General features: G+C 42.9%; 2 protein-coding genes across 17 annotated transcripts in view; one reads left to right on the forward strand and one right to left on the reverse strand.

The window, feature by feature from the left end:
- The window catches only part of LOC141775507 (protocadherin alpha-C2-like), a 213,456-nt gene that overhangs the window by 15,369 nt on the left and 173,859 nt on the right, over positions 1-24,228 (reverse strand). For 13 of the 15 annotated variants that reach the window (XM_074648954.1, XM_074648949.1, XM_074648955.1 and 10 more), the window contains exon 2: positions 3,191-3,255. In XM_074648954.1, the coding sequence (XP_074505055.1) occupies positions 3,191-3,255 (65 nt within the window). Of the gene's footprint in view, positions 1-3,190; positions 3,256-6,649; positions 9,706-21,549; positions 24,159-24,228 lie in introns of those variants that run through there. The other 2 variants (XM_074648945.1, XM_074648942.1) reach the window with 2 other exon arrangements.
- The window catches only part of LOC141775515 (fibroblast growth factor 18-like), a 305,178-nt gene continuing 300,342 nt past the window's right edge, over positions 19,393-24,228 (forward strand). The window contains exon 1 of one of the 2 annotated variants that reach the window (XM_074648965.1): positions 19,393-19,527. The gene's annotated coding sequence lies outside the window, so the exon portion shown is untranslated. The remainder of the gene's footprint in view (positions 19,528-24,228) is intronic. The other variant, XM_074648964.1, reaches the window with a different exon arrangement.

A 24,228-nucleotide genomic window follows, 5' to 3' on the forward strand; every position in this document is an offset into this window, starting at 1 on the left:
TTATGTGTTTCCAAGGCGTCAATAATTGTTTTACTTCTTGAAAACAAGGAGATTTCAGTCTTTATAGAAGATGTTGGGAATCAGGGACTATTAAAATATAATTGTGAGTACAAGTCTGTAGTTTATTAATGCTGAAGAGAGTTAAAATATGTATGAATCTATATGCACAGTAGTTCTGTGAAGGGAACAAAAGTGATTTGATGATGGAGGCCATTTTAAGTGCTGCTAAGCACCAGCATCATCCAGGTACACTGATCAAATATGAATGGCAAACACTGGGCTGATAATACACTTTTCAAACTTCTCTCTTGTTTGTCATCATCTCATCTTGCTGTCTGTAAACACACATTTCCTCATTATTCTCCTTTCTCATTATGTTCAATTTATTTGTTTCAAATCTTAATCACAAAATGAACCCAGATACAACTATCCCCTAAAACACACTATTACGAGGAAACCATGTGCATTTCAACAGAGATTAAATGAAATGAAATAGGTCAGTGCCATTATATGGTGTTTGGGTGCAATGTCCAAAATCTCTTATACAAGCTCTGATTATAAATGAACATTCAGCGAGGCTTGGTAATGGGACATGGGGGATAGTCAACTTAAAACACATCGGAGAAAGATTTAATATGTTAGACTGGTTCACACAAGCACATTAACGCTTAGCGTTGCTGTAATTATGAGGGAATCTGTGTAGCATTAATGACCCTCAGATGGTACACAGTTATTAATCTGACATGGACATCAGAGTGCACACGAGAATATACTGTACAGTATGTGTATCTACAGTATACGGATAATGTAACACATACATTTGGGTGTCAGGAGACTCACGTCAATGAGCAGAAACAGAAGAATGCTGTTTATTTAGAGCTGTGATACTAATATTTTCTCTGACATAGGGATTGAAAAGCCAGTTGTTGTCTGTTTAAGGCCAGTGTCTCATCCATCTGTGCCATATATATCTATAGGAAGATGATAGAAGTTGAATATGATAATAGGTATGGATAGAGATATCATGGCTACCTCATTAAGCCTGATACTTGTTGGTGCCGTCTCATTAGCAAGACCCTTGATTTGGTCGAGTCCATCTGATCCAACAGCGGGTGACACCCCAGTGTCTTATGGGTAATCTGATCACTGGTGTGGTCATGCAGCAATCCCCATGTCCCTGATAGGCCATCTTTCCACCTGACTACCTGCCCTTCATCCATCACTGACCCCCTCTCTGCTGCTTACCCTTCCCTCCCGTCACTTCTCCATCTGTCTGTGGTAATATTAGAAAAAAAGCCATTCCCAACCGCATTTCTCCTCACTCCTCTCATATTTCAGATTCAATTGTTTTCTATGATCACTATTCATTTTACAGGATAGCAAATTTCATGGTAATTAGGTGATAATTAGCAAGTAACCTATTTGAAATTTCTTTGGTATTACTGCCAACATATCGTAATATTTACTTCAAATTGATCAAAAATCACTTTATTATAAACGTTATTTAATTATTATATTCCGCTATTTCCCAATAGCTGGTAATTTATTTAATACATTTCCAGGAAAAGAATACAAAGTAAATTGAAATGCTTTATTTCCATGTCTGCTGATAAATAGACAATAATTAGCAAATAACTTCTTTGAAATTTCTTAAAAAACTCTGAATCATGACATTAGCTACCAGGTTACATTTGAGTAGCATATAATTATTAAATAATGTTTATAATAAAGTAATTTTTTTATAAATTTTGAGGTAAATATTGGGGTAATTTGGCAGTAATTCCAAAGAAATTTCCAATAGGTTACTTGCTTATTATCACATAATGAAGTAATGAACTGTAAAATGAAGTGTTACTGAAAAAACATTTCGGTTTATTAAAATTAGGTGTTTTTAATAACATTTAGATCATTTGGGGTTTTCTCACAATTTACCACAACTGTATATTTAATCGAAATAATGTAAATGTAAGTGGGTAAAAAAAGATAGTAATTATTCTGTTTTAGAATAGGTTGATCCTAACTCCCACCTCTTTCCCCTCAGAACAGTAATCACAGCTGAGCAACAGTTGGCAGTAAAGATGATCTCAGACATCTTTACTGGAATAGACCCATGGACGAACCTATAGTATATGCGTCACCTTGCTACGTAGTACAAAAATTGGTAGGGCTTTGAAGACATTTATAAATGTTGCCTGGTGGCCATGTCATAGGGACACTCTGTACCCTTTTCATGTTGAGCTTTTATTCCATTTCAACAAACTAAAATGGATTTAGAGAATGACTTTTCAGTATGAAATTTTTATCTTTGGTCTCCACAGCAGGATGACGGGGCTTCTTCCTTTGAACTGACAGAAGAATGATTTTGCATTACATTTTACTTAGTTTATGTTCATATGATTTTACATCTCATTTCTGTATTTGAGGATATGTTACATGACTCCCAGAAACAACTGTACACTTTTGTTAGGTGGTGGAAACTTTGTTCAAAGCTGCGGTAGCAATCAGTCTTAATGAAGAATGGCAGGTGCTTAAGATCAGGCAATTAGAACAGTGGTTCCCAACCTCTTTCTTTAAGGGACCCCTTTTCTATCATTGAGTAAACTGACGACCACTGAAGCGACGCATTTTATTGTTATGTCATATTATATTCAATGCATAACAATAACAGTGCAGAACTGATAAAATGTACATTAACCCAAATAGTGAACACAATAACAGCAGGAAGTTTGTGTAAAATAAGCAATTTGGATTAATTTTGAGCAGATTATTTCCTGTGAATATTGTATCAGAGATGAATATTCCTGTTATTTTTAGGGACTTTTAGTACAATTGTATTATGTATTGTTTTTTAATTTTATTTTTAACAATCACGCCTAGTTAATAGGCTTCTTTTTTGACAAATTCAGTGTTTTCTTCTCCCTGACACATGGCCATTGTTCTTTTAGCTCTTAACTGTGTACTCCCTCCCCCCCTCTGTGAAGCTTTGGCTACCCTTAGTGGGGGTCGGGACCCCCAGGTTGGGAACCAGTGACTTAGAGAATGGTGCAGGATTTGGTTATTTGCTCAAATGTTCAGGTGGGAGGGAGCAGTCTACACATCTTTTGGTCTTTAACAAAACATGATGAAGATGACTGGTGAGGTACGATGAGATACTTACTGCAAAGTGACAGAAAAAAAATGGGATGCTTACCTCTGCATTACACCGCCTGCTCTCAGGGAGGCTGAATATCTCCAGTCGGCACTCGGCACTTTGGGCTGCAAGAGAGAGAGTGAGAGAAATTGAGTCTTAAGTACAGGCGAAAGCCAATACCGTCTCATTAATAAGTCATGGAGAGTACTGCTAGTGCATGCGCGTCACGCACACACATAAACACACAAACTCAGTCGCGCACACACGTTTGTGGCAGTGACAGCTTGCCGGTGCCTGTGGAGAGAAGTGAGTGATGAATTAAAGCTTGCAGGTGCACTCATCTCCTCCCATCCCCACACCCCCTGCTCCCATTCTCCCTCCCAACTTCCAGCCATGTCCTCTAAAAAAAAAAAAATGACTTTGAGAGATTTCACTCCAGCGGCCCACTGGCCCCGGTACTGTGATACATGGGCCCTGAGGCTACACGTCCACACGTCCACACGTCCACACATCCAGGGTTATTCCACTCAGCCCAGGATGGTCATGGTACAGTCCATCACCATGGAAACATTGCATTGAATACTCTCCATCCCTACTTAAGATGTTTTTCAGAACATGCATTCTGAATAGACCTGCAGCGCTTGCTGTGCCTCTGTAAATTCATCACCGCCCCTCCCCCCCTCTCCTGTGCTGTTGAGTTCTTTCTCCCCGTTATATCCTCTTAACACAGATCAAAACCTTGAGTGTCACTGGCACACAGTCTGCCTGAGTCAGTCTGACACATCTCACCATGGTAACTGTTCAGAGCTCAGTCTACATTGTACCCTCTGTCATTTCACTCCTGTGAAGGTCACAGGTGGAGGAAGGATGAGGGGGGAGGGCAGATATCAGATTAACCCCCTGGGCCCTGCATCTAGACTCAGACACGCCACAACAGAGAGACACAAAGGGACACCTGCCTGTCTGCCAGTGATGCAACTGATTTGTGACATCCTAATACGAGATTGCTTTCAGATAAATTCTATTATATAAATATATAAAGATACAACATCATAAAACCAAAATGTGGTTAGAGGAATAAAATTCAGTAGTGGTGCAGCTAAAATGTGCTGTTAACCTGACCACATAACAGAGGATATTGTATTAGCTCTAATCTCCACCTAAACCACTGACAAAGCTAAACAATTCTGACTGACTTCTCCGTGCTTGGCCATGCAGTTCATAAGAGACCCATTTGCAATCCCATTTCCTTTCAAATATGACAGATGTTCACTTGCTGCTGAAGCTGCATTGACCTCTATGAGTCTGCAGTGGACATTCATCACCCTCGAAATCCAATATTTGGTCCTAATGAGAGAAGCCTGGTATTCCTCCTGGAGTCATTCAAACAGGGCAGAATGTCTACGGGGATACAGAGCCCTGCAGCATCGCAGACGCTTATCCATACTGAAAACTACGGCTGCACTTGATTATTTGAAGACAATCACTACTCAAAAAGCAATCAGTGGCTGGATCGATAGCTTAGATTGATATTGAAAGGGAAAAAGTGTTAGTAGTAGGGCAATAAAAACACAGTTAAACAAAAGCTCACTGTCTAATTTTCCCTTCGCAAAACACTAGAAGAGAGTGAGACAAATCATTAAAATAAGACCAGATTGTCCACAAATGGGACTAAACTGCTTTGCTAAACGTTTGCACTGTTGCGGCGCGGCAGTGGCCAAAGGGAGAAATCTGTTTGGCCGTATGGTGTTTATGGGGGTAAATAAAAACACACACACACTAGCACATACACACATTAGATACAAGCATCTGGAACCTAAACACGTCCACAGTCGGATATACTCTCAAGGGAAGACATCACGCAATAAATGTAAACAGACAAACAAAAACAAATCTGACTCATAAGGAGGATGAAAAATCAATGCATTCTGTTTCATCATTTGAAAGGGAAGGAAACCAATTAAATGGAAATAGAAAAAAAAACACTATGGCTTTTTAGTGTATTCATTTCCTTGCCTGACCGTACTTTGTAAATCAGGGAATAAAGAAAGCTTTTTATTTGGCCACTCGGCTCTTTTCACGCCTTATTCTCCATTCTTCCCTCTCCCTCTGAGTGAACACTTCTAGCATGGATACAGAGCTCACACCTCCGCCATCAACACCGTGTCCAATCACCTTTCATCCCCCGCCTCATCTGTGCCGAGCCAGCCAATCCACGCACAGTACTAAGAAACACATCGCTGCCAGTTAATTACATAGCAAGAACAAACATGACTGGCATTTAATGAGGAACACGTCAAGTGATAACAGAACAATTACCTTCAGCATTTCTTTATTCTGCTTTTTATCACTTATTCTCCACTAATATCCTTTTCTGCACTGCAGAGACAGACCCAGGGAGGCTCTGGGGCAAACACGATCATGTAGAAAATAAATAATGTTTGTTTTATCCTAATAATACTGTTCCGTTTTACTACAAGCAGAAATTATGCAAACAACTCATGTGCATATCAACCTTTTATATGGGAAAAATACCAAGAAATGAAGCTCTAATCTAAATAAAACTCAGACACAATCTCTGCCTTCTTCACACATTCCCAAACTCTGGCTTACTGCTCAGTACCAGAGAAGTACGTGACCAGAAGAGAATATTTTGGTGCAGTGGGACTGGTGGCCCTTGTAGCTGGCGAAGGCTGCACTATTTCCCAGACTCTGCCTCTCTATAGAGATGACCAACGAATGCCCTCTGGACCTACTGGACTTGAATAATGTGGCAGGCAGCCCGTAGTAGACAAATAACACAGGCTGTGTGGGGTCATAGGTGAACGAGCTGAAATCTACTGGTTTTGTTGTTGTGAAAAGAGAGTAACAGGGAGCAGAGAAAGATGTTCTTGAAAAATATTTTCATTACAGCTTTCTGCCGAACTGTGGAGGACAGGTGCACTTTAACATCTCATGCCCTGAATCATCAAACAACTGGTCTTTAGCAAGTGTGGAACACAACACAAAGACACCATCTACCACATCCAGCAAATCAGAGTGCACCCACCTACGCACGCAAATAAACACACAGCCCAGAGAAACTACCCACACTTGTGTATGCCAGGTTTCTAAGATGCAGACCTGAAGATAAATGGCATGTAAAGACCAGTAGACCTAACAATGGAAGCACATGCATAAACAAAATGGTGGTATCTCTTTCTTCGTCCGAATAGACACAGATCATATAAATTAGTTTCAGAGAATTTAAAAGAACTAAGCAGATCCTGGGTATGGCACACAAATTGTAACCTTTTATCTAATACCTAATAAATGTCCTTATGCCACTTTACTAGAATAACCCCAGAGCAGTAAATGTCAACTGCAATCCTACTGCAAGAACACCGCCCTAGAGCAAAAGCTGAGCCATAACTCTCTGAGAATTTTCCTTTTATGGCTCGTGCTTTGTGTGTCATTTACTGTTATGAGGCAATCTAAAATAACAAAAACACAGAGATCACGCCAGACACACGCACACACCTGAATGGCAGTTGCATCTGGCATACTGAGACGCCGTACAAATAACTGGCTCTGTCCGCTGTGGCTGGTGACGTACCCCGAGCCCCAGGTGCCGCTGTGCGGCCGCCCTGTGTTGTAGAACATAAAAGTGTCGCTTCCTGACGTGGCGGTCAGGCATGTCTTGTAACAGTATGTTTTGGTCATAGACCCATTTCCCCGCACTTCAATATAATGCGGTTCCACTTTTAGGTCACGGCGCAGGGCTACATTGTCGTTTAGTTGCCCTCCACCTGCACCGCCACCTCCACCGCCACCGCCACCTCCACCTCCTCCACCTGCAGCTCTTCCAGCACCCCCACCGCCAACCGCTGAGGTGCCCCCATCTGGAATACTCTTCTTTGATACACAACATGGGGAGCAGGAACCAGGCTGGGTGCAGTAGGCATGGCAACGCACGATGGCCAGAACAAAGATGGTGACCAGGAACACAAAGGTTGTGGCACTCAGGGCAATGATGAGGTAGAGGGTGACGTTGGAAAACATTAGGGGGCTGTTGGGCCTGATGATGCGCTTGGGGTCAGGGGTCAACTTCGGTGGCAGCTCCATCACATGCACATAGATGGTGGCTGTGGAGGAGAGTGGCGGTAAGCCGCTATCGTGCACCAGCACTGTCAGAAGATAGGAGGTGGAGTTGTCCTCGATGACGCGCCTTGTGGTGCGGATCTCACCCGTGTACTCGTGCACCTTGAACAGGTCAATGTCTGCGTTGGTCTGCTCCAGGGCGTAGAGCAGCCAAGCATTCTGCCCTGCGTCGCCATCCCACGCCGTCACCTTGCTAACCAACACTCCTGCTTCAGCGTTTTTCATCAGTGTCTCTGTGGTGCGGCTCCCGTTGGCCGGTGGGTAGACGATCCTGGGCACGTGGTCATTCTGATCCATGATGTAAACATACACTGTGGCCACACGGCTGAGGGGAGGCACGCCGTTGTCCTGGGCTTTAATCTGGAAGTGAAACTCTCTGAGCTTCTCAAAGTCGTAGGCTCGCAGGGCATAGGCTTCACCTTTGTCAGGTTTGATGCTGACGTAGCTGGCTACAGGGATACCATGGTTGTTGTCATTCAGGACAGTATAGGTGATGCGTGCATTTTCTTTAGCATCAGCGTCTGTGGCCTTGACAACGCACAGAGGTGCACCGGGAGCATTGTTCTCGGTAATGTAAACAGTGTATGATGTCTGTTCAAAACGAGGTGGGTTGTCATTCACGTCTGCGACGTCCACCTTAAATGTCATTTGAGATGACAAGGGTGGGGTGCCTTCATCCACGCCGTTGACGGTGACGTTGTAGGATGAGATGGTTTCCCGGTCCAGGAAAGCGGATGTGACGACGGTGTAGTGGTTCCGGAAAGACTTGATCCTGAAAGGCAAATTGGGCATGATCTCCAGGGTGACTTTTTTATTTGGTCCAGAGTCCCGGTCATTCACACTGATTAACGCTACAACCGTGTCAGCCCGGGCATCCTCGCGTACAGGGCTGGAGAGCGAAGACAGTACAATCTCAGGAATGTTGTCATTGACATCCAAAACTTCTACGACTACTTTGCAGTGAACTGCCACAGGAGCTGGCCCCTTGTCCATCGCCTGTATGTACATTTCATACGAGTTTGTCTCCTCATAGTCTATATTGTTTTTCACCCTAATTTCCCCTGTTTCCGTGTCCATGGAAAACATCTGTCTGACTCTTTCTGGTGTGTAACTGCTGAAGGAGTAAAAGACCTCCCCATTTGAGCCCTCATCTGGGTCTGTTGCATTCAACTTGATCACAAGTGCGCCCTTTGGAGAATTCTCGGACAGTTTGACTTTGTACACGGAGCTGTCAAACGCAGGTACATTGTCGTTGGCATCAAGGATGCGCACATTGATTTTGGCCGTGCCAGTTCGCTGTGGGGTGCCTCCATCTATTGCTGTCAGGATTAGCTGATGAGAGGGCATCTGCTCGCGGTCAAAGGGCTTTTTGAGAATGAACTCGATGTGCTTGTTATTGGAAAAGGGCTTAATGGAGTCCAGAGTGAGGTGGTCGTTCTGGCTGAGGCGGTACTGCTTCACAGAGTTGGATCCATCGTCTACGTCCTGAGCTCCCTCGATGTGGAAGCGCGACCCTGTGAGGGCGGACTCGGCCACCTCGAGCTGATATTCATCTCGAGGGAATTGTGGCGCGTTGTCGTTCACGTCCAAGATCTCCACCTCCACGTTGTGCACCTCCAGCGGGTTCTCCAACACCACCTCCAGGTTGCGCGAACAGGTGCCACTGAATTCACACACCGTCTCTCGGTCGATGCGGTCACTCACCACCAGCTTGCCGGTTTTGTGGTTGATGGTGAAATACCTCCTGCCGCTGTCCGACGTGATCCTGATGCGTCGCGTGGAAAGTTTCCTCAGGTCCAGACCCAAATCTCGGACAATGTCACCGACCAGTGCCCCGTTCTCCAGCTCCTCCGGAATGGAGTATCGGATTTGTGCATTTGTAAGGCCACTGAGTACGAAAATCACCAGATACAAAGAGAAAGGCACATTCTCATTTACACTGTAACAGCAGCGCGCCGTCACAGCCATCGCAGGCAGAATTTGCAAGACGGGTTGGAGGAAATCTTTCCGCCTTTGCAGCTCGCTGTGCGTTCCCACCCGCCTCATTAAAAACGAGGCAATAGTCCGCGCATCACTCCGACTATGTGCAGGACGACCAGCGCATCCTCTCTGGAGCCTGTTTAAAGGGAATTTTACCCCGTGTATCCATGTTTTCCTTTGTCTGTGCTGGGTGCTGTTTATAAAATTCTCTGACTCCTTTCACTGGTGCTGCCTATTCCTCTCTCTCTCCATCCCTCCCTCCCTCCCTTTCTCTCTCTGCGATGGTGTCTGTGGGCAAAAAGAGGAGGAGGGAGCCACTCGCTCAAACGATGCTGGCTGCATTTCAGCACCTCCGAATCAAATGATCGACCATCTAATAAAAATTTTAAAAACACACAAAAGACTGGAGTTGTATCTGTCTAATCTGGACGCCGGTGCACGGAGCAGGTTGATGTCATCTGATCATTTCGGAGGGAAAAGATTTCGACACAATCGTTTTCCCTCTTTTTTTTTTTGTCAGTGCCACCGCCCTTTTCATTGTGCGCCGGGAAAACTGATTTATGAACCAATTTATTCACTGATGCAAACCCACAATTACGCAGGGAACCCTCGAGCCAAATGGAAAAAGCAGATTTATGATACAAGCAGTCTATATTTTGAAAATGAAAAGGAAAGATAGCCTATAAATAAACAAATAAATCAACTGTAAAAAAAAAAAAAAAAAATTCCATGCGAATCGGTTCTAGTGCAGCAACCCTCTGTAATGTCCAGCGACTTTGATACACGTTACCCAATTTAAAGAATTTTTTTTTTGTAATTATATGTGAGTTTATATCACAACAAAAGCCATAGGAATATCAGGATTTGGGAGTGTGTTTCACAGCTCCCTGTTTTTAACCATCAGAACAACATGGGCGGATCTGGCTGTTTCACCTTGTGTCTGTTAAATGCTGAGACACTGACTTCTTGTGTCAGCACAAAAACATTTTCTGATCCTTTATCATATCACTTTGTCCCCACAGTGACAGCTGACGACGCTTTGCACCTCTACATCGCTATTGGACGTGTGCTGCAGAGCCCTATATGCGGTGCAGGTTCATCTCCACATAAAACAAAAAGCCTATGCCATATGACTAATGATGGGGACGTTCACTGGTGACGACGCCAACCGGGTCACAGACAAGATGCTCCAGATGTGACCCCTTTCCACATCTGGCAAAAACACAACGCTGCCCTCTCCTGACAAGTAATAAATGGTTATGCACATAAATAATGCGCAATAACTGTAATATAAAAGTGTCCACATCACTATTTGCTGCAGCACTTACAAAGAGCAACACATTTTGCACTCATAGTTTCCCTCAGCCATCAGCTTTATATCCTTAATTAATATAATTCCCTCCATCAATACTGGTGTTTCAGTTTCAGGTGACACTGTAACCTGGAGTTGGTCTTAAAGGGGCAGTATGTGACGAGTTGGGATGAAAACGTGTTGGCCTGGCAGGTTGTGACATTAACACCCAAATCATCCTGCTCCAGCTGTCCTGTAATTACTCCGGCCTCAGAACCCATGGACCTAAATTAAATTCAGATTTAAATTGGGTTCAAGTTAATTAGATGAGACCTTAACCCCCTCCCCCATTGCAGTCAATATGACAGAGAGAAATGAAAGATCTTTGCTCACTATTCAATTTTAAATTAACAACGACTGCGGAAAACATAATCAACCCAAGTTCAGTGCTGGCAGTTTCACGTAAATAGGTCCTGGAGAGCCACCAAAAATATAAATACAAATTAGTCTGAGGAACAACAATGATGCATAAGGTATACCGACATTAAAACAGTGTTAATGTGATCCACCGCCACGCTTTAAACAAGTTATATGCTGTGTAAGACCCGTGAGACCCTGAGCCTACTCGATTCACCCAGGCGACTGGGCCAAGATGAGCGTCCATCCCTCGCCCACATAATCTGTTTTCCTCTCCTGGTGCGCTGCCACTCTCACCCACGCCCCGGTCTGCCCACGGCGATGACAGCGCCTGGCATCCCGGGAGACGAGGGAGAAGACAGTGACTCACTCGGATGCTGCTAGTGGATGGATAGATACAGAGTGACTCTTCACACTCCAAGGTGATGAGGAGGAGGTGGCGAAATGGGGAGTCGGAGAAGCAGCCAAATATCCGTCGAAAGAAGATAAATCATGAGCTACATAAATCCCTTCTGCATGCAGTGCGTTTATCAAAGACTCAATTTGTGGTAGTTCACCTCTAACCTTATCAGTATAATAATAAAGTTTGCATGTTGCAGGCTTACTTGGACCTCGAAGCTTCGGTGAGAAATATTCAAAGGTATTCGAAGCTTCGGGATAGTGCCCCTGCTGCAATACTGTACACACATGCATCTCTACACATAACAAACAGCGATATCTCTGTAAGAATAACTAATAATAATTGAATAATGAATAATGTTGTGGGATTATTCCTTATTTCATGGGCTATTAGGGATTTATACATTATTATTACATACTTAATATATAAAAATTTAAGCATTCGAATACTGATTAAGGGGTCGATTACCATGGCAATGATCGAAGGTTCGAAGTATTGGGATCAACCCTATGCATAACTGTTTCAGGTTTACTATATTTGACATTTACTTCTCTCTCTGCATTATATCCCACTGAGCAGCGGTGATAACACAGAGTTTCTTTCAACCTGGCCTAACGGTCTCTGATGGGTTCTACATGTCTGGTCCGCCACGCTAACCGTGACATTTAGCAGATTTTCCCGGTGGGACATGTGAACCTCTGCGTTTGACAATGACACAAAAATGAAAACAAGCAACGTTTATCTCGTCAGCAACAAACACAGAGCTGGATTTACACCTGACCTTTGCACCCGGCCGTCTCTCTCATTCTCCTCCTCACCCCCCCTGACACTCCAGGGTGTTGGATGTGTTACAGCTCTCTCTACCTGTTTCAAATACGCCCATCTGTTTCAGCGTTAATTGCGTGCCGCTGAGCTGTGGTTTATTTCATTTTTCACTCAAGGGTGCTGCAGATAAAGCTATCACCGTCATTCCACCTGCAGACAGACGCTTGTTACGCATCAACAAACACAGATTTCAAAGACATAATTGGCGCTTATGTTTACTGTAACTTGTCTTAAAAAAAACAAAGGGTTGTCACAACTTCGCTCCCCATCCTCATCAAATTATTTATCTGACCTTGACATTTTTTTGGTATTCTCACCCCCTCCCAATCTCTCCATATTCTCACTTCCCCCAATCGTCTCTCGCCTACTTTCTCCACTGTGGAGAGTCTCCAGCTGCGCATCCACTGTTCCAGCTGAGCGCTGGCTGAGGGGCATACTGGGGTCTTAAGTGGAAACACAAGAGCTCATGCCTTTTGCAGACTGAAAACAGTGGCTTCATACACCTAGGCCTGTGATAGATAGATGTGAGCGATAATTCAGATTTTAACAATTGAGACTCCCGCTTTGTTCATCCTCTCTGCCAGAACATTAACACCCTCCCCCATTGCATCAATTATGCAAGATGGCCACCATATTAATAACATTCTCTTCTCTAAGACTCAACCTCATTAATACTGTAAGCGGCCACTCTAAAAGCCATTCATATTACTTCCCCTCAGAGTCTGTTATATGGAATCCCCCCATTTTAGTGAGTCAGATGACAGCGGAGATCCACAGAGAAGCGGGTCACGGCTGGGCTATCATGAAGCAGGACTCCTTACATCACTCCCTCGGTCAACACATATATAAACAGAGGCAGCCATGCAAACTTAAAGGGCACTTATTTGTGCCTGCGGGCATGCACGCTCACACACACATAGGCAGTGTAAAACACAGCTAAAAAAACACAAATGCTATCTAAGGACAAAATGATGTCTGAATGAATGTCAGCTGTTGTTTCCTCTAATTCGTAAATGGCAGGAAACAGCCATCAAGGGCTTTGATAAACTGATGCACTGACTGCTAGGGGATAGGCACATGCAGGCTCTCAGAGTTTATACTGAATACACCTACAGATACATTTCATTATGTGCCTTATTTTAAAGCATTTAGATGGAGACGGAAAAGATTACTATTCACGTCCATAATCAGAAAGTGCTGGCCCCAAAGTTTTCATATCCATCTTATTCAAAATGTCATAAAGCTTTGGCGTAGTGCCACTTTGCACAAAGGGACAGCAGTCATTGTATTATGGATTACGTTAGTACTCGTAGAATGTTAAAGGCACAAATACTATTCTCCATTTTCTTCATGCTAGTTCAAACAGAAGATGAGCGAGAAAAATAGAGGAAATGTCTGCAGGCTGTTGTGTAGTTGGGCAGCAGCGTCTGTGGTGTCAGGAAATGTGCCTTCTGATTTAGCTAAATAAAAAGAGGATGCACTGAAACTGACAAAACAGACCTTTTCTTAGAGGAGACAGCAGAAACAGCACTCTAAACAGCTGTCTCACCAAATAAAGCATTTTAATGATTGATGCTTGCCATTGTGGGTGTGATCATGGGATGTATGAAATAAAAATATTGCTCTTGAGGGAAAGAGGAAATATTTAACATCTACCAGCAAATCATTTTAACAACAACGCTGTCCTTTGGTTATTGCTTCTACTGAAACAAAAATCTAAAATATGTATGACAACAAACAGTAAAAGCCTCACAATCTCTGTATATTAGGACTTATGCCGGAGTAAGAAAAATAAGGCAATGTCAATAGCACTGCAAATTGAATCCTACTGCATGGGTGGGAGAGGCAGACTGAGCAAGAGGGAGCAGAGGTGGCAGAGACAGTGAAATTGGTCCCTCTGTTGGATTATATCGGTAGTACAAGGGCTGGGCACGTGATCATCAGCCCACTGCCCATCCTCACAGGCTTTCTCATTAAGCCAAAGCACTAAAACATAATCCCAGCCATGAATGTGTGTGTGTTTAAGAGAGAGAGAGAGAGACAGAGAGAGAGAGAGAGAGAGAGAGAGAGAGAGAGAGAAGGGCACAGACGTCACACTGCAATGGCAGTCATGACCGCAATGGATAAAGCCAGATATAAGGCAAGGCACCCTCCAGAGGTGAGACGAGAAAGAGCAGTATAAAGCATACTGGTGGTAGAATCTACAGTACCACCGTGTGTAATCGGCACAAGAGCAAGTCATATGTATATTTAGCAAAACAGTAACTATAAATTTAACATTAATTTATTAGATACACACACTTAAAGGAGGATTCTAGTGCCAAATGACATTGAACAAAGCCAGCTGAACTCAAACAATTTGTCTTCCTATCCAAAAAAAGGAAATAAACAACCTTCTATCACAGGTAAGGTACCACAACCTGCTCTAGTTTTGCTGTCACTCACTTTTTCAGCATCACTCTTTCAAATGAAAAGAAAAGTGCCTAGAAAAAATAAAAACTCAAGATACTGACTGGTAAACTGAATTAGCAAAAACAGACTGGTGAATGGTATTATCTAGTAAATAGGTTTATAACACTCTGACAAAGCTGTGCTCTCATACCTTCTTCTCGTCATACTTTTCTCACAAGAACTTTCCCATTTTCTAATCTCCAAAAAAAAAGTCCCACGGCAACCTAAATCTTTTTACTCAGGTGGACACAGTAAGCGGGTGTAGGAGGCATTCTCCGGGTACGTTTGTTTGTGCTGATCCCCTGTGTACCTTGCTTTCATAAAATAAAGGGCATGAGAGAACTAAAAGCAGCACAAATCCCCCCCTCTGGGGCCCCAGCAAGGGTTAAACAGTTCCTTGGTTGTCCTGGTTGAGCCTGTGCATAAATCAAACAGATTCTTGTTGTGGCACCGAACAAAGCTATCAGAAAACGCAGGCAGGCTTTGGATACTTCCCTCTTAGGATGCCCCGGCTTTGTGTACTTGTCGGATGGGAGAGGATGGAACCCGTGGTTCTGAGCATGACAAAGCTAATCTAATGGATGCAACAACATCCCAATGCCACTAAGAGGGAGTACGGGATGGAGGACGGGTTGGTGGATGGAAGTGGGGGAGAAGGGGAGGGGTGGTGATAAGTTCTTCCTTTTATCTGTGACCAATTGTAAGCCTGTGATGTTCTCACTCAGCTGCAGGGCATGTATTTAATGTGTTTTTTGTCCATCTCATCCTCAGAAGCTCCAGTTTTCTCACTATCTCATGCTCAAGGCTCCAGTCTGTGCTGCTGTATTTGTGACTTTCTCTAAAACCCTCTCCCTTTTTTAGAACCGATTCTCTAATCTCACACACGTCTGACTTGGCATTTCTGTTCAAAATGCTGCACATCTTTGGTTGGCATCTTTCTCTTTGTCTCTCTCTCTCTCTCTCTCTCTCTCCAGCTCTCATGCACCCCCCATTGTGTCCATCCTGTTTCCTTCCTGCCCGCCTGCATCTCCACAGCACATGCTGGGATGTCTGGGTGGGGGCGGGTACATACTGGCAGCTCCCTGGAAACAGACCAGTTCATCATTTCATTAAGGCTCAGAACAGTCTCCATGGTAACCACAGATAGCAGCGCTAACCTCACTCACACAAAGGACACACCCTTGTAAAGGAGAAAAACAGGAAGTGCTGTATAAGACGTGTGTATGACAGACAGACAGGGAGATAAAGAAGAAGAATATTTTGTGTTAACCGCTCTGCTGTTCTGTCCTTGTATTAAAACTGGTTAGGTAAGAGCATTTATACGTCATGGTTTTTGGTCCATCTGTCAAACCCATCTGTGCACTCCGCCAAAATGACTTAGGTGAATGCCTCTGCAATCTATGAGCTGTGAACCACTTTGCTGTATGCCTCAACCAGGATAATGCAGCCTGCTGTAGAATCAATAATTTAATGCAGCACAGGAGGACGCAGAGTTAGAAGCTTTCATCGGATACACACTCTAAAGCCATCATTTTATGCATATGGCTGCTCCCAATAGCTCTACAATGTATATATTATTACTATGGTGATTCTATAAAGCACCCACAGTGGGCAATATCTGCTGCATGAAAAAACACGTACAGTGTTGCGGCTTCATAAAAATATCATACATCGACACAGACACACGATGTTCTGATGGTAGATAAAAGCCTCTCCTCCTCCTCCTCCTCCTCCTCCTCCTCCTGCTCATCCACCCTGGTCCTTTGCCCCGCCCCACTGGTTTGGCTGTGATTGACAGGACTAGGTGTTGTCGGCCCCGCCCAGCCGCAGAGCAATAGAAGGAGGGAGAGAGCTGAGCCGAGCTGAGCTGATACCTCGATCGGTACTGAAGCTCCCTGCTGCTGCTGCTGCAGAGAGAAGCGGAAAATTACCTGCCCCTCCCCCCTCTGTCCCTCTCTCACATTGCACAGAGAGCTGCAGCATACAGAACACATACTGAACTACAGCTCCAGGCATGGATTCAGGACCCACAGTATGGAAAGTATGTACATATATAGGCAGCAGAGACTGTATCAGAGAGAGCGAACACAGGTTCATTCAGATGGTGCATGCAGCGCGCCACCAGTTTTAAATCACATGTTGACCCACTTTAAAAGAGCTTCACATAGCCCGCACACACGCCTACAATATGTAAAGTGTGTTTGAGAGCGCAGAAAGAAAGCCCTGGTTCCGTCTCCTTCACACTGCACCAACCAAACAAGGGGTGTTTTGACAGATCCGGTGGCCATGCTTGTTTGTGCTTGGACCACTCCCTGAAATGAGGTCACGTCGTCTGAGGAGTGACTCAAGCATCACAGATCCACCACAACACTATGTGGGCCTGCTGTTATAGCTTCACTGAGAATATCTGAACACACACACCAGCAGTTAGGAGCAATGATAACCATATTAAATAAAATGCCACACGGATGTACATCCAAAGCTAGATTTAACCACTGACAAATTCAATCAGAACTGAATCCACTCTGTCCTACTTGGCATGAGCGGATCAGGGTCGCCTCTGTACACGGCACACACATTAAGGATGTTAATGAAAATATATTAGATCGTGTTTACAGCGCTCTAAGGCTGTTGCACACATGTCTGCAGAGACGGACGTCAATTCCTTGTTAGTTCTCTCAGCTGCTCCCCTTCTCAGGGAGAGCTGGTGAAGGAGAGGGGGAGGGGAGAGAGTTCTGGCAGCATGAGGAAGAGGAGGAGGAGGAGGCATTGCAGAGCAATAGAAATGGAGAAATTGAGCAGGCAAGAGTGAGAAAAATATAGAAGGAACTACAAGTAGAACCAGTGAATCTAATTGCACAATATAGAATGTTGAGGATGTATGTTGTTTAATAAACATATCTATGTATTGAGCAGTTGTATTATTATTATGTATTATTTGTATCAAATAATTTCCTAGGCTCTTTATTCTTTTATACTGAAAGTAAAAAGATGGCTTGTTAATATACTATTAGAAATACAATATCACACTACCCTTTAAAAGTATAACTGTGTTTCACAATACACTGGGGTCTTGAGGTGCAGTTCCTAACAGTTATCCTATAAAGACAAGGGGGCATGGCATATAAGCATTACATACCAGTGGATTTTTAAGGACAATATAACTTAAACAACAATATAAGTATGCAAGTAATTGCTCTGGGTAGAATGCAGTGATGTGATGAGAACAAATAGTAGAGAATTAAAAGCTCTAATGGTGAATAACAACGTGAACGATAATGTGTGACTCCAGAGAAGCTGATGGGAAACATCTCAGGAGAAACCCATTCAATCGCAAGATTAGAAAAATATGAATGAGCAATATCAAATAGAGTCAAAAAGATAGATTATTCAACATTAAAGAAGGCTGAATACCTATGGGAATAAACAAAGGCCCTTCACACCCATGATCCACCCACACAGGTATTTTCACTTATTTTCCTTAATTCGACCTCCTCTCAAGACAGTGTGGGCACGTACAAATTGTGCTTGGTTGACATCTCCCTCACATTCTTGCTGTATTCCATGAAGTGGAACAAATTACACCTTAATCATCCTTATAGGCCTTCTTCAAAGAATACATTTTGACATGAACACAGTAGGAAAAGCACAGGTTTGCACAGGTTAGCAAGTGTGCAATAACATATTATATACAATTGCAAAGTGTGCAAGATATATACATTAGCAAAGTGTGCAAGTGACAATGTTTTGTTCTTTAATAAAAATAGTTGAGGTAGTAAATGTTCAAATGTAGCTGTGCAAAATTCAATATGTGCAAGATTATTACAGACTAAAACAGAATGGAGTCTGGTTGAGACAGAAACTATAGAGTAGATAGTTCTCTGTTAGACAGAGATGAAGAGTTGTGAAGAGTTAATGCTTAAGGCAGGACAGATTTCACGATGCACAATAGCCTATACCAGGACCCTGAACCTGAAGCAGCTAAATGGAATTCAGCTGTCATGAAATGTATTATCTAAACCTGTGCTTTTCCTACCGTGTTCATGTCAAAATGCATTCTTTGAAAAAGGCCTATAAGGATGATTAAGCTCTGTTTACTTCTGGTTTTCCAAACTAGCCATCTTTCACATGAAAGAAGCAGGGTTTGTAATTAGCCAAACGTTAATCACAGGTGACCTCAACAGTCTATAGAAAGTCGATGAAATGCACTAATGAAGTAACAAAATCAAGACTTACTCAGGTGGACTGCGGTATTATTCATGCAGCAGTTACAAAAACAACTCATGTTGAGTCCAATAGTCAGCCAACGTTAGCTGCTATCTGGTTGCAGTACATCTTCCAGCCTATAGTGGCAGCAGTGAGCGCAGAGAGCTGACCGGTAACCAAGAGAGAGCGACGAAGAAGCGCCATGTTCAAATTTTAAAATGTTTGTTGACATCATGGGGAGTCTTTTCACTGAGCTGTGTTTCTGTAACATTAACACCGCCATAATATCGACTTATTAAACCTGATCGGTTGCCAAGAAGTTCAACTTATCTCTGCTCAGTTTAGGTTTTCAACATACGTTTAGTAACGTTAGTGAGCAATAAACACAGCGCACCCTCAGGATAGAAACGTCTCATAACCACCACTGTAAGCAGCTGAGCTTTGTTGCTATGCAGCTTTGTTGCTATGGAGACTACATAGCAACGCGGAAGTGATGTTAGCTAGCGTGATACACGAGTGGTTTGAGAAGTTGTTGTGCGTTTTAATACAACACTATTTGTTTTCTGCAGTGGCTAGGTCGCCATTTGAATCCATGATAACTGAAGTGAATCCAAGCTGACTAGCTAGCCAACTGCAACTGCTGTCCTCCGATGAAGCAACTACAACTTCTTCTCAAGTATACTGACGGTGAGTACTGATTCTTCAGCTGGCTAACTTAACCGACATGTTGTGATACAGACCCCATGTAGTGTCGGAGTGCAGTCTCTATATGTGCCATCAGTCTCCATGTTTTGTTGTGTGTTTTACAAAATACCCTGCTTTCTGTTAACAATTGTGTGGTTTATTTGAGGCGCATTAAAACTCACAAACTTCATTGATCAATGAATAGTGAAGAAACTGTTTTGCTCTTTTTTACTTTGTTAGCTGATGCATCTTGTTTTTTTGCACTATCCCCTTTGCTGCTGTACACTGCAAATTTCCCCACTGCGGGACTAATAAAGGAATATCTTATATTATCTTATCTTATCTTTATGGTCAGTGCACAAGAGCACCGTGCTGACAGAGAGCAGTACAGTCTGATAATGTTGTTCCTTGAGCCCACAGTCTTAGCACTGCGTAAACATAGTCTAAAGTTATTCTAGTTTTCTGTGTTTGTACTAGATACTTTATTACTGTACGTTTTTTTCATGACTAGTTTTCCTTAATTTCCTTCCTTTTCTGGCATCATATGAAACTAGAAAACCTAAGGAATCCATTCAGTACTGATTCTTTAGCTGGCTAACTTAACCGACTTTTTGTGATACAGACCCCATGTAGTGTCTGAGTCATCCGCCTCCGTGTTTTGTTGTGTGTTTTACTAAATATCCTGCTTTCTGTTAACAATTGTGTGGTTTAGTTGAGGCGCATTAAAGCGCACAAACTCCATTAATCAATGAATGGTGAAGAAACGTAGTAAACGTAGTAAATAAAGCTTTATGGTCAGTGCATACGAGCACCGTGCTGACACTTATCTGACAGAGAGCAACACAGTCTGATAATGTTGTGCCTTGAGCCCACAGTCGTAGCACTGCATAAACATAGCTTATAATACATAAATATGTGAATATATATATATATATATATGTGTTATTCCAAAATGTTTGTAAATATCCAAGTTATAATTCTAATAAATTGCTACTTTATTGCACGTCGTCATTCATTTAAACTGTACAATAAAGAGTTGTGATGATGTTACTCACAAGTTGTTTTTTTTCTATATACTTATTACTGTGCTTCATTATGTGTTGATATAAAGTAATTTCTTTAACGCATTAACGCAGTCGGTCTTTTGGAGGTTGTAGCGGGCTTTTAGTATCTAGAGTGAAGATACTGGCATCATATGAAAGTACAAAACCTAAGGAATCCATTGGTACCAACCATGTCATACTGGCTTGTCGGGAAGGAGGCTAAATAATGCTCCAAACTTGCGCTAAATTTTGGCGAGGAAAAACGTATGGCCATTTTCAAAGGGGTCCCTTGACCTCTGAACTCAAGATATGTGAATGAAAATGGGTTCTATGGGTACCCACGAGTCTCCCCTTTACAGACATGACCAGTTTATGATAATCACACACAGTTTGGGGCAAGTCATAGTCAAGTCAGCACACTGACACACTGACAGCTGTTGTTACCTGTTGGGCTTGAGTTTGCCATGTTATTATATGAGCATATTTTTTATGCTAATGCAGTACCTGTGAAGGTAGCTGGAAAACATTTGTCATTGTTCTGTGTTGTTAATGGTTTCCAGTAATACATATATACATATATTTGCATAAAGTAAGCATATTTACCCACTCCAATGTTGATAAGAGTATTAAATACTTGAAAAATCTCCCTTTAAGGTACATTTTGAACAGATAAAAAATGTGTGATTAATTTGCGATTAATCTTGATTAAATAATTTAATCGATTGACAGCCCTAATATTAAGTGGATGTTGTAGTTTTTGGCAGCACTACAAAACCCCAGTTGGTGCTGTGCTCTGTGAGACGGTCCTAGGGGATAACTAGCACAATAGGCCCCTGCGATTTCAGTACCATGGACAGCGCTTATACCAAAGGCAGGCAGAGAGGCCCAGCAGAGCTAGTCATTTCTATACTGGAGGAAACGGTGTTTACAACAGTTACAAAAATAGTTGTCAATCAACTCGTTTGGGAAAATTACATCTTACCTTGTCTTTATTAGGTAAAGTCTGAGTTCTGGTAAAAGTGTCTCCTCCGTTAATACTGATCAGCTCACCATCTACAGGTGGATACGGTGCGGGGAAAACCACTACGTCACTCTTCAGTGTGTCTGAGCTGAAACACACGTCATACTGCTGAGTAGATTTGGAGTAAGACCAGCTCCCGTCAGGGTGGGTGGTGATCATTGGGGCGCTGTACCTGCTGAAACTGCCGTCTGTCCTGTGGCATTTGACAGCTATTAAACTGATGAGACTCAGCAGAAAGATCACTGACACCGACACAATGGCGATCAGCAGATACAGGTTTAAATCAGAGAAGCTCTCCTCCTTTATGGGCACATGTCTGAACTGAGTCTGGATGTCAGCTGTGCTTTCAACCACCACCACATCAATAGACACAGTAGCTGACAGGGAGGGTTCTCCGTTATCAGAAACCAACACCACCAAGGGGTGAGTTTTTAGGTCATTGTCACTCATTCTCCTCTTAGTCCTGATTTCTCCGGTGCTGGTTCCGATCCGGAAGAGGTTGTTTCCTTTGGGCTCAGAGAGGTGATAAGAAAGCAGCGCGTTGTATCCAGAGTCTGCGTCTACAGCCCTGATCTTTGCCACAAAGTATCCCGCTTCAGCAGAATAGGGGATGCTCTCACTGTTAACGGAGCCATGCTCAGAATAGGGTGCCAGAATATTTGGATTATTGTCGTTTTCATCCAGGATTAAAACGTTCACAGTCACGTTGCTGCTGAGCGGAGGAACACCAGAGTCTGTGGCCTGAACTTTAAACTGAAACGTTTTTAACTCCTCGTAGTTAAAAGACTGCAGGCTGACTATATCTCCAGTCTCTGAGTTGACGTTTATAACTGACCCTATTATATTGTTCTTTTGATTATTATTAAGTACTGAAAACGTTACTTTTGCATTTTCCTCCATATCGGGATCATCTGCAGTCATAGTATAGATAACAGCGCCTACAGGACTGTTCTCTTTGACGAAAATGTTTATAACAGGCTCTTTAAAACGAGGTGCGTTGTCATTGACATCAGACACGTGGACTGTAATAACAGTTGTGCCAGAAAGAGGCGGATCCCCTTCGTCAGTCGCTGTTATTGTGACATTATATTGAGAAGCTCGTTCTCTGTCTAGAGTTCCGTCCACGACCAAAGAATAATGGTTTTTATATGTGTTCTTAATTGTAAATGGCACTGAATCAACTATTCTAACCTGAACAACGCCATTTTTGTCTGCGTCGTTATCTCTCACTGTTATCAGTCCAACCATTGTGTCTGGGGGTGCGTCCTCCCTCACTACATTGACTAAGGATGTTACTGATATTTCTGGTGGATTGTCATTAACATCCGTGATTTCAACGAGTACTTTACAGTGAGATGCTCTTGGACTTGATCCTTTGTCTTTTGCTTGGACCCGTATTTCAACTGCGTTGCTTTTTTCGTGATCCAATTCACCCTTTACTGTAATCTCCCCTGTTAGGTTATTAATGGCAAATTTGTCAACGTCATTATCACTGTCGTGATTGATAAACGAATACAGTATTTCTCCGTTAAGACCCTCATCTAAGTCCCGAGCATGCACTGAAATCACGGTGGCACCGAGCGGAGTGTTCTCGGACACTGTGGCTTTATATAGCGACTTGTCAAAAATCGGAATATTATCATTTACATCTTGCACATTAACGGTGATCTGTAACGTGCCTGATTTAGGAGGTTTTCCTCCATCTACAGCTGTCAGTGTTAGCTTGACAACTGCCTGTTTCTCGCGGTCTAAGGTTTTCTGCAGCACCATTTCAGCAGACATACTCGGCTCTCCTCCATTCTGTACATCCAGGGTGAAATGTTCATTTTGACTCAGCTTGTAGCCCTTAACCGAAAAACTGCCCACATCTGCATCGAAGGCCTTTGCTAGTGTAAATCTTTCTCCAGGAAAAGCTGACTCGGACACGTTCAAAACCATTCCCGGTATCCGAAAAGAGGGTGCATTGTCGTTTATATCCACAATTTTAACCTCAAAGCGAAAGAGATTCAGCGGAGAGTTCACACTGGCTTCCACTTCCAGAGAACACTTCACATTACGAGAGCAGAGCTCCTCTCGGTCTATCCTGTCTTTCACCAAAAGTATCCCAGTCTTAACATTTGCTTCCAAATACCGCGTATTAGGTCCTGAAATCTGAAAACCCCGAGTCTCCAATTCGTGTACATTCAGATGTAAGTCCTTCGCCAAATTCCCCACAGCGGTACCGGGGCTCGATTCCTCCGTAACGGAATACACAATCTGTGCTGCTGCGAGGCTCCATATGTGAGATACACAGAAGAAAAAATAAATCCAATGCCGGAAAATATTCCCTTCTTGCATTCTGCCCATAGCCTGCTAAACAATTTAATTGGAGAAATTCACTCCAGCGGTAACATTTCTCCGTAATGAATACATCCAGATCAGAGCCCCTCAACACAGTGAGGATGTTCTGTACTGCTACGACGAACAAAGAATTACAAATCTAAACGAAAAGGGAGGAGCGTCGCACAGAAAAAAGGGTTTTTAACTCTGTGAGCTGATAGCGACATCTTGTGGTCATTTTTGAGTCAGACACAATAAAATATAAAAACAAAGGATGAAGTATTAAATGTTTATAGTAATTATATTTTAAGCGTCTTAAAC

Source organism: Sebastes fasciatus, chromosome 10 (assembly GCF_043250625.1).
Source record: "Sebastes fasciatus isolate fSebFas1 chromosome 10, fSebFas1.pri, whole genome shotgun sequence".
Classification (NCBI taxonomy): Eukaryota; Metazoa; Chordata; class Actinopteri; order Perciformes; family Sebastidae; genus Sebastes; species Sebastes fasciatus.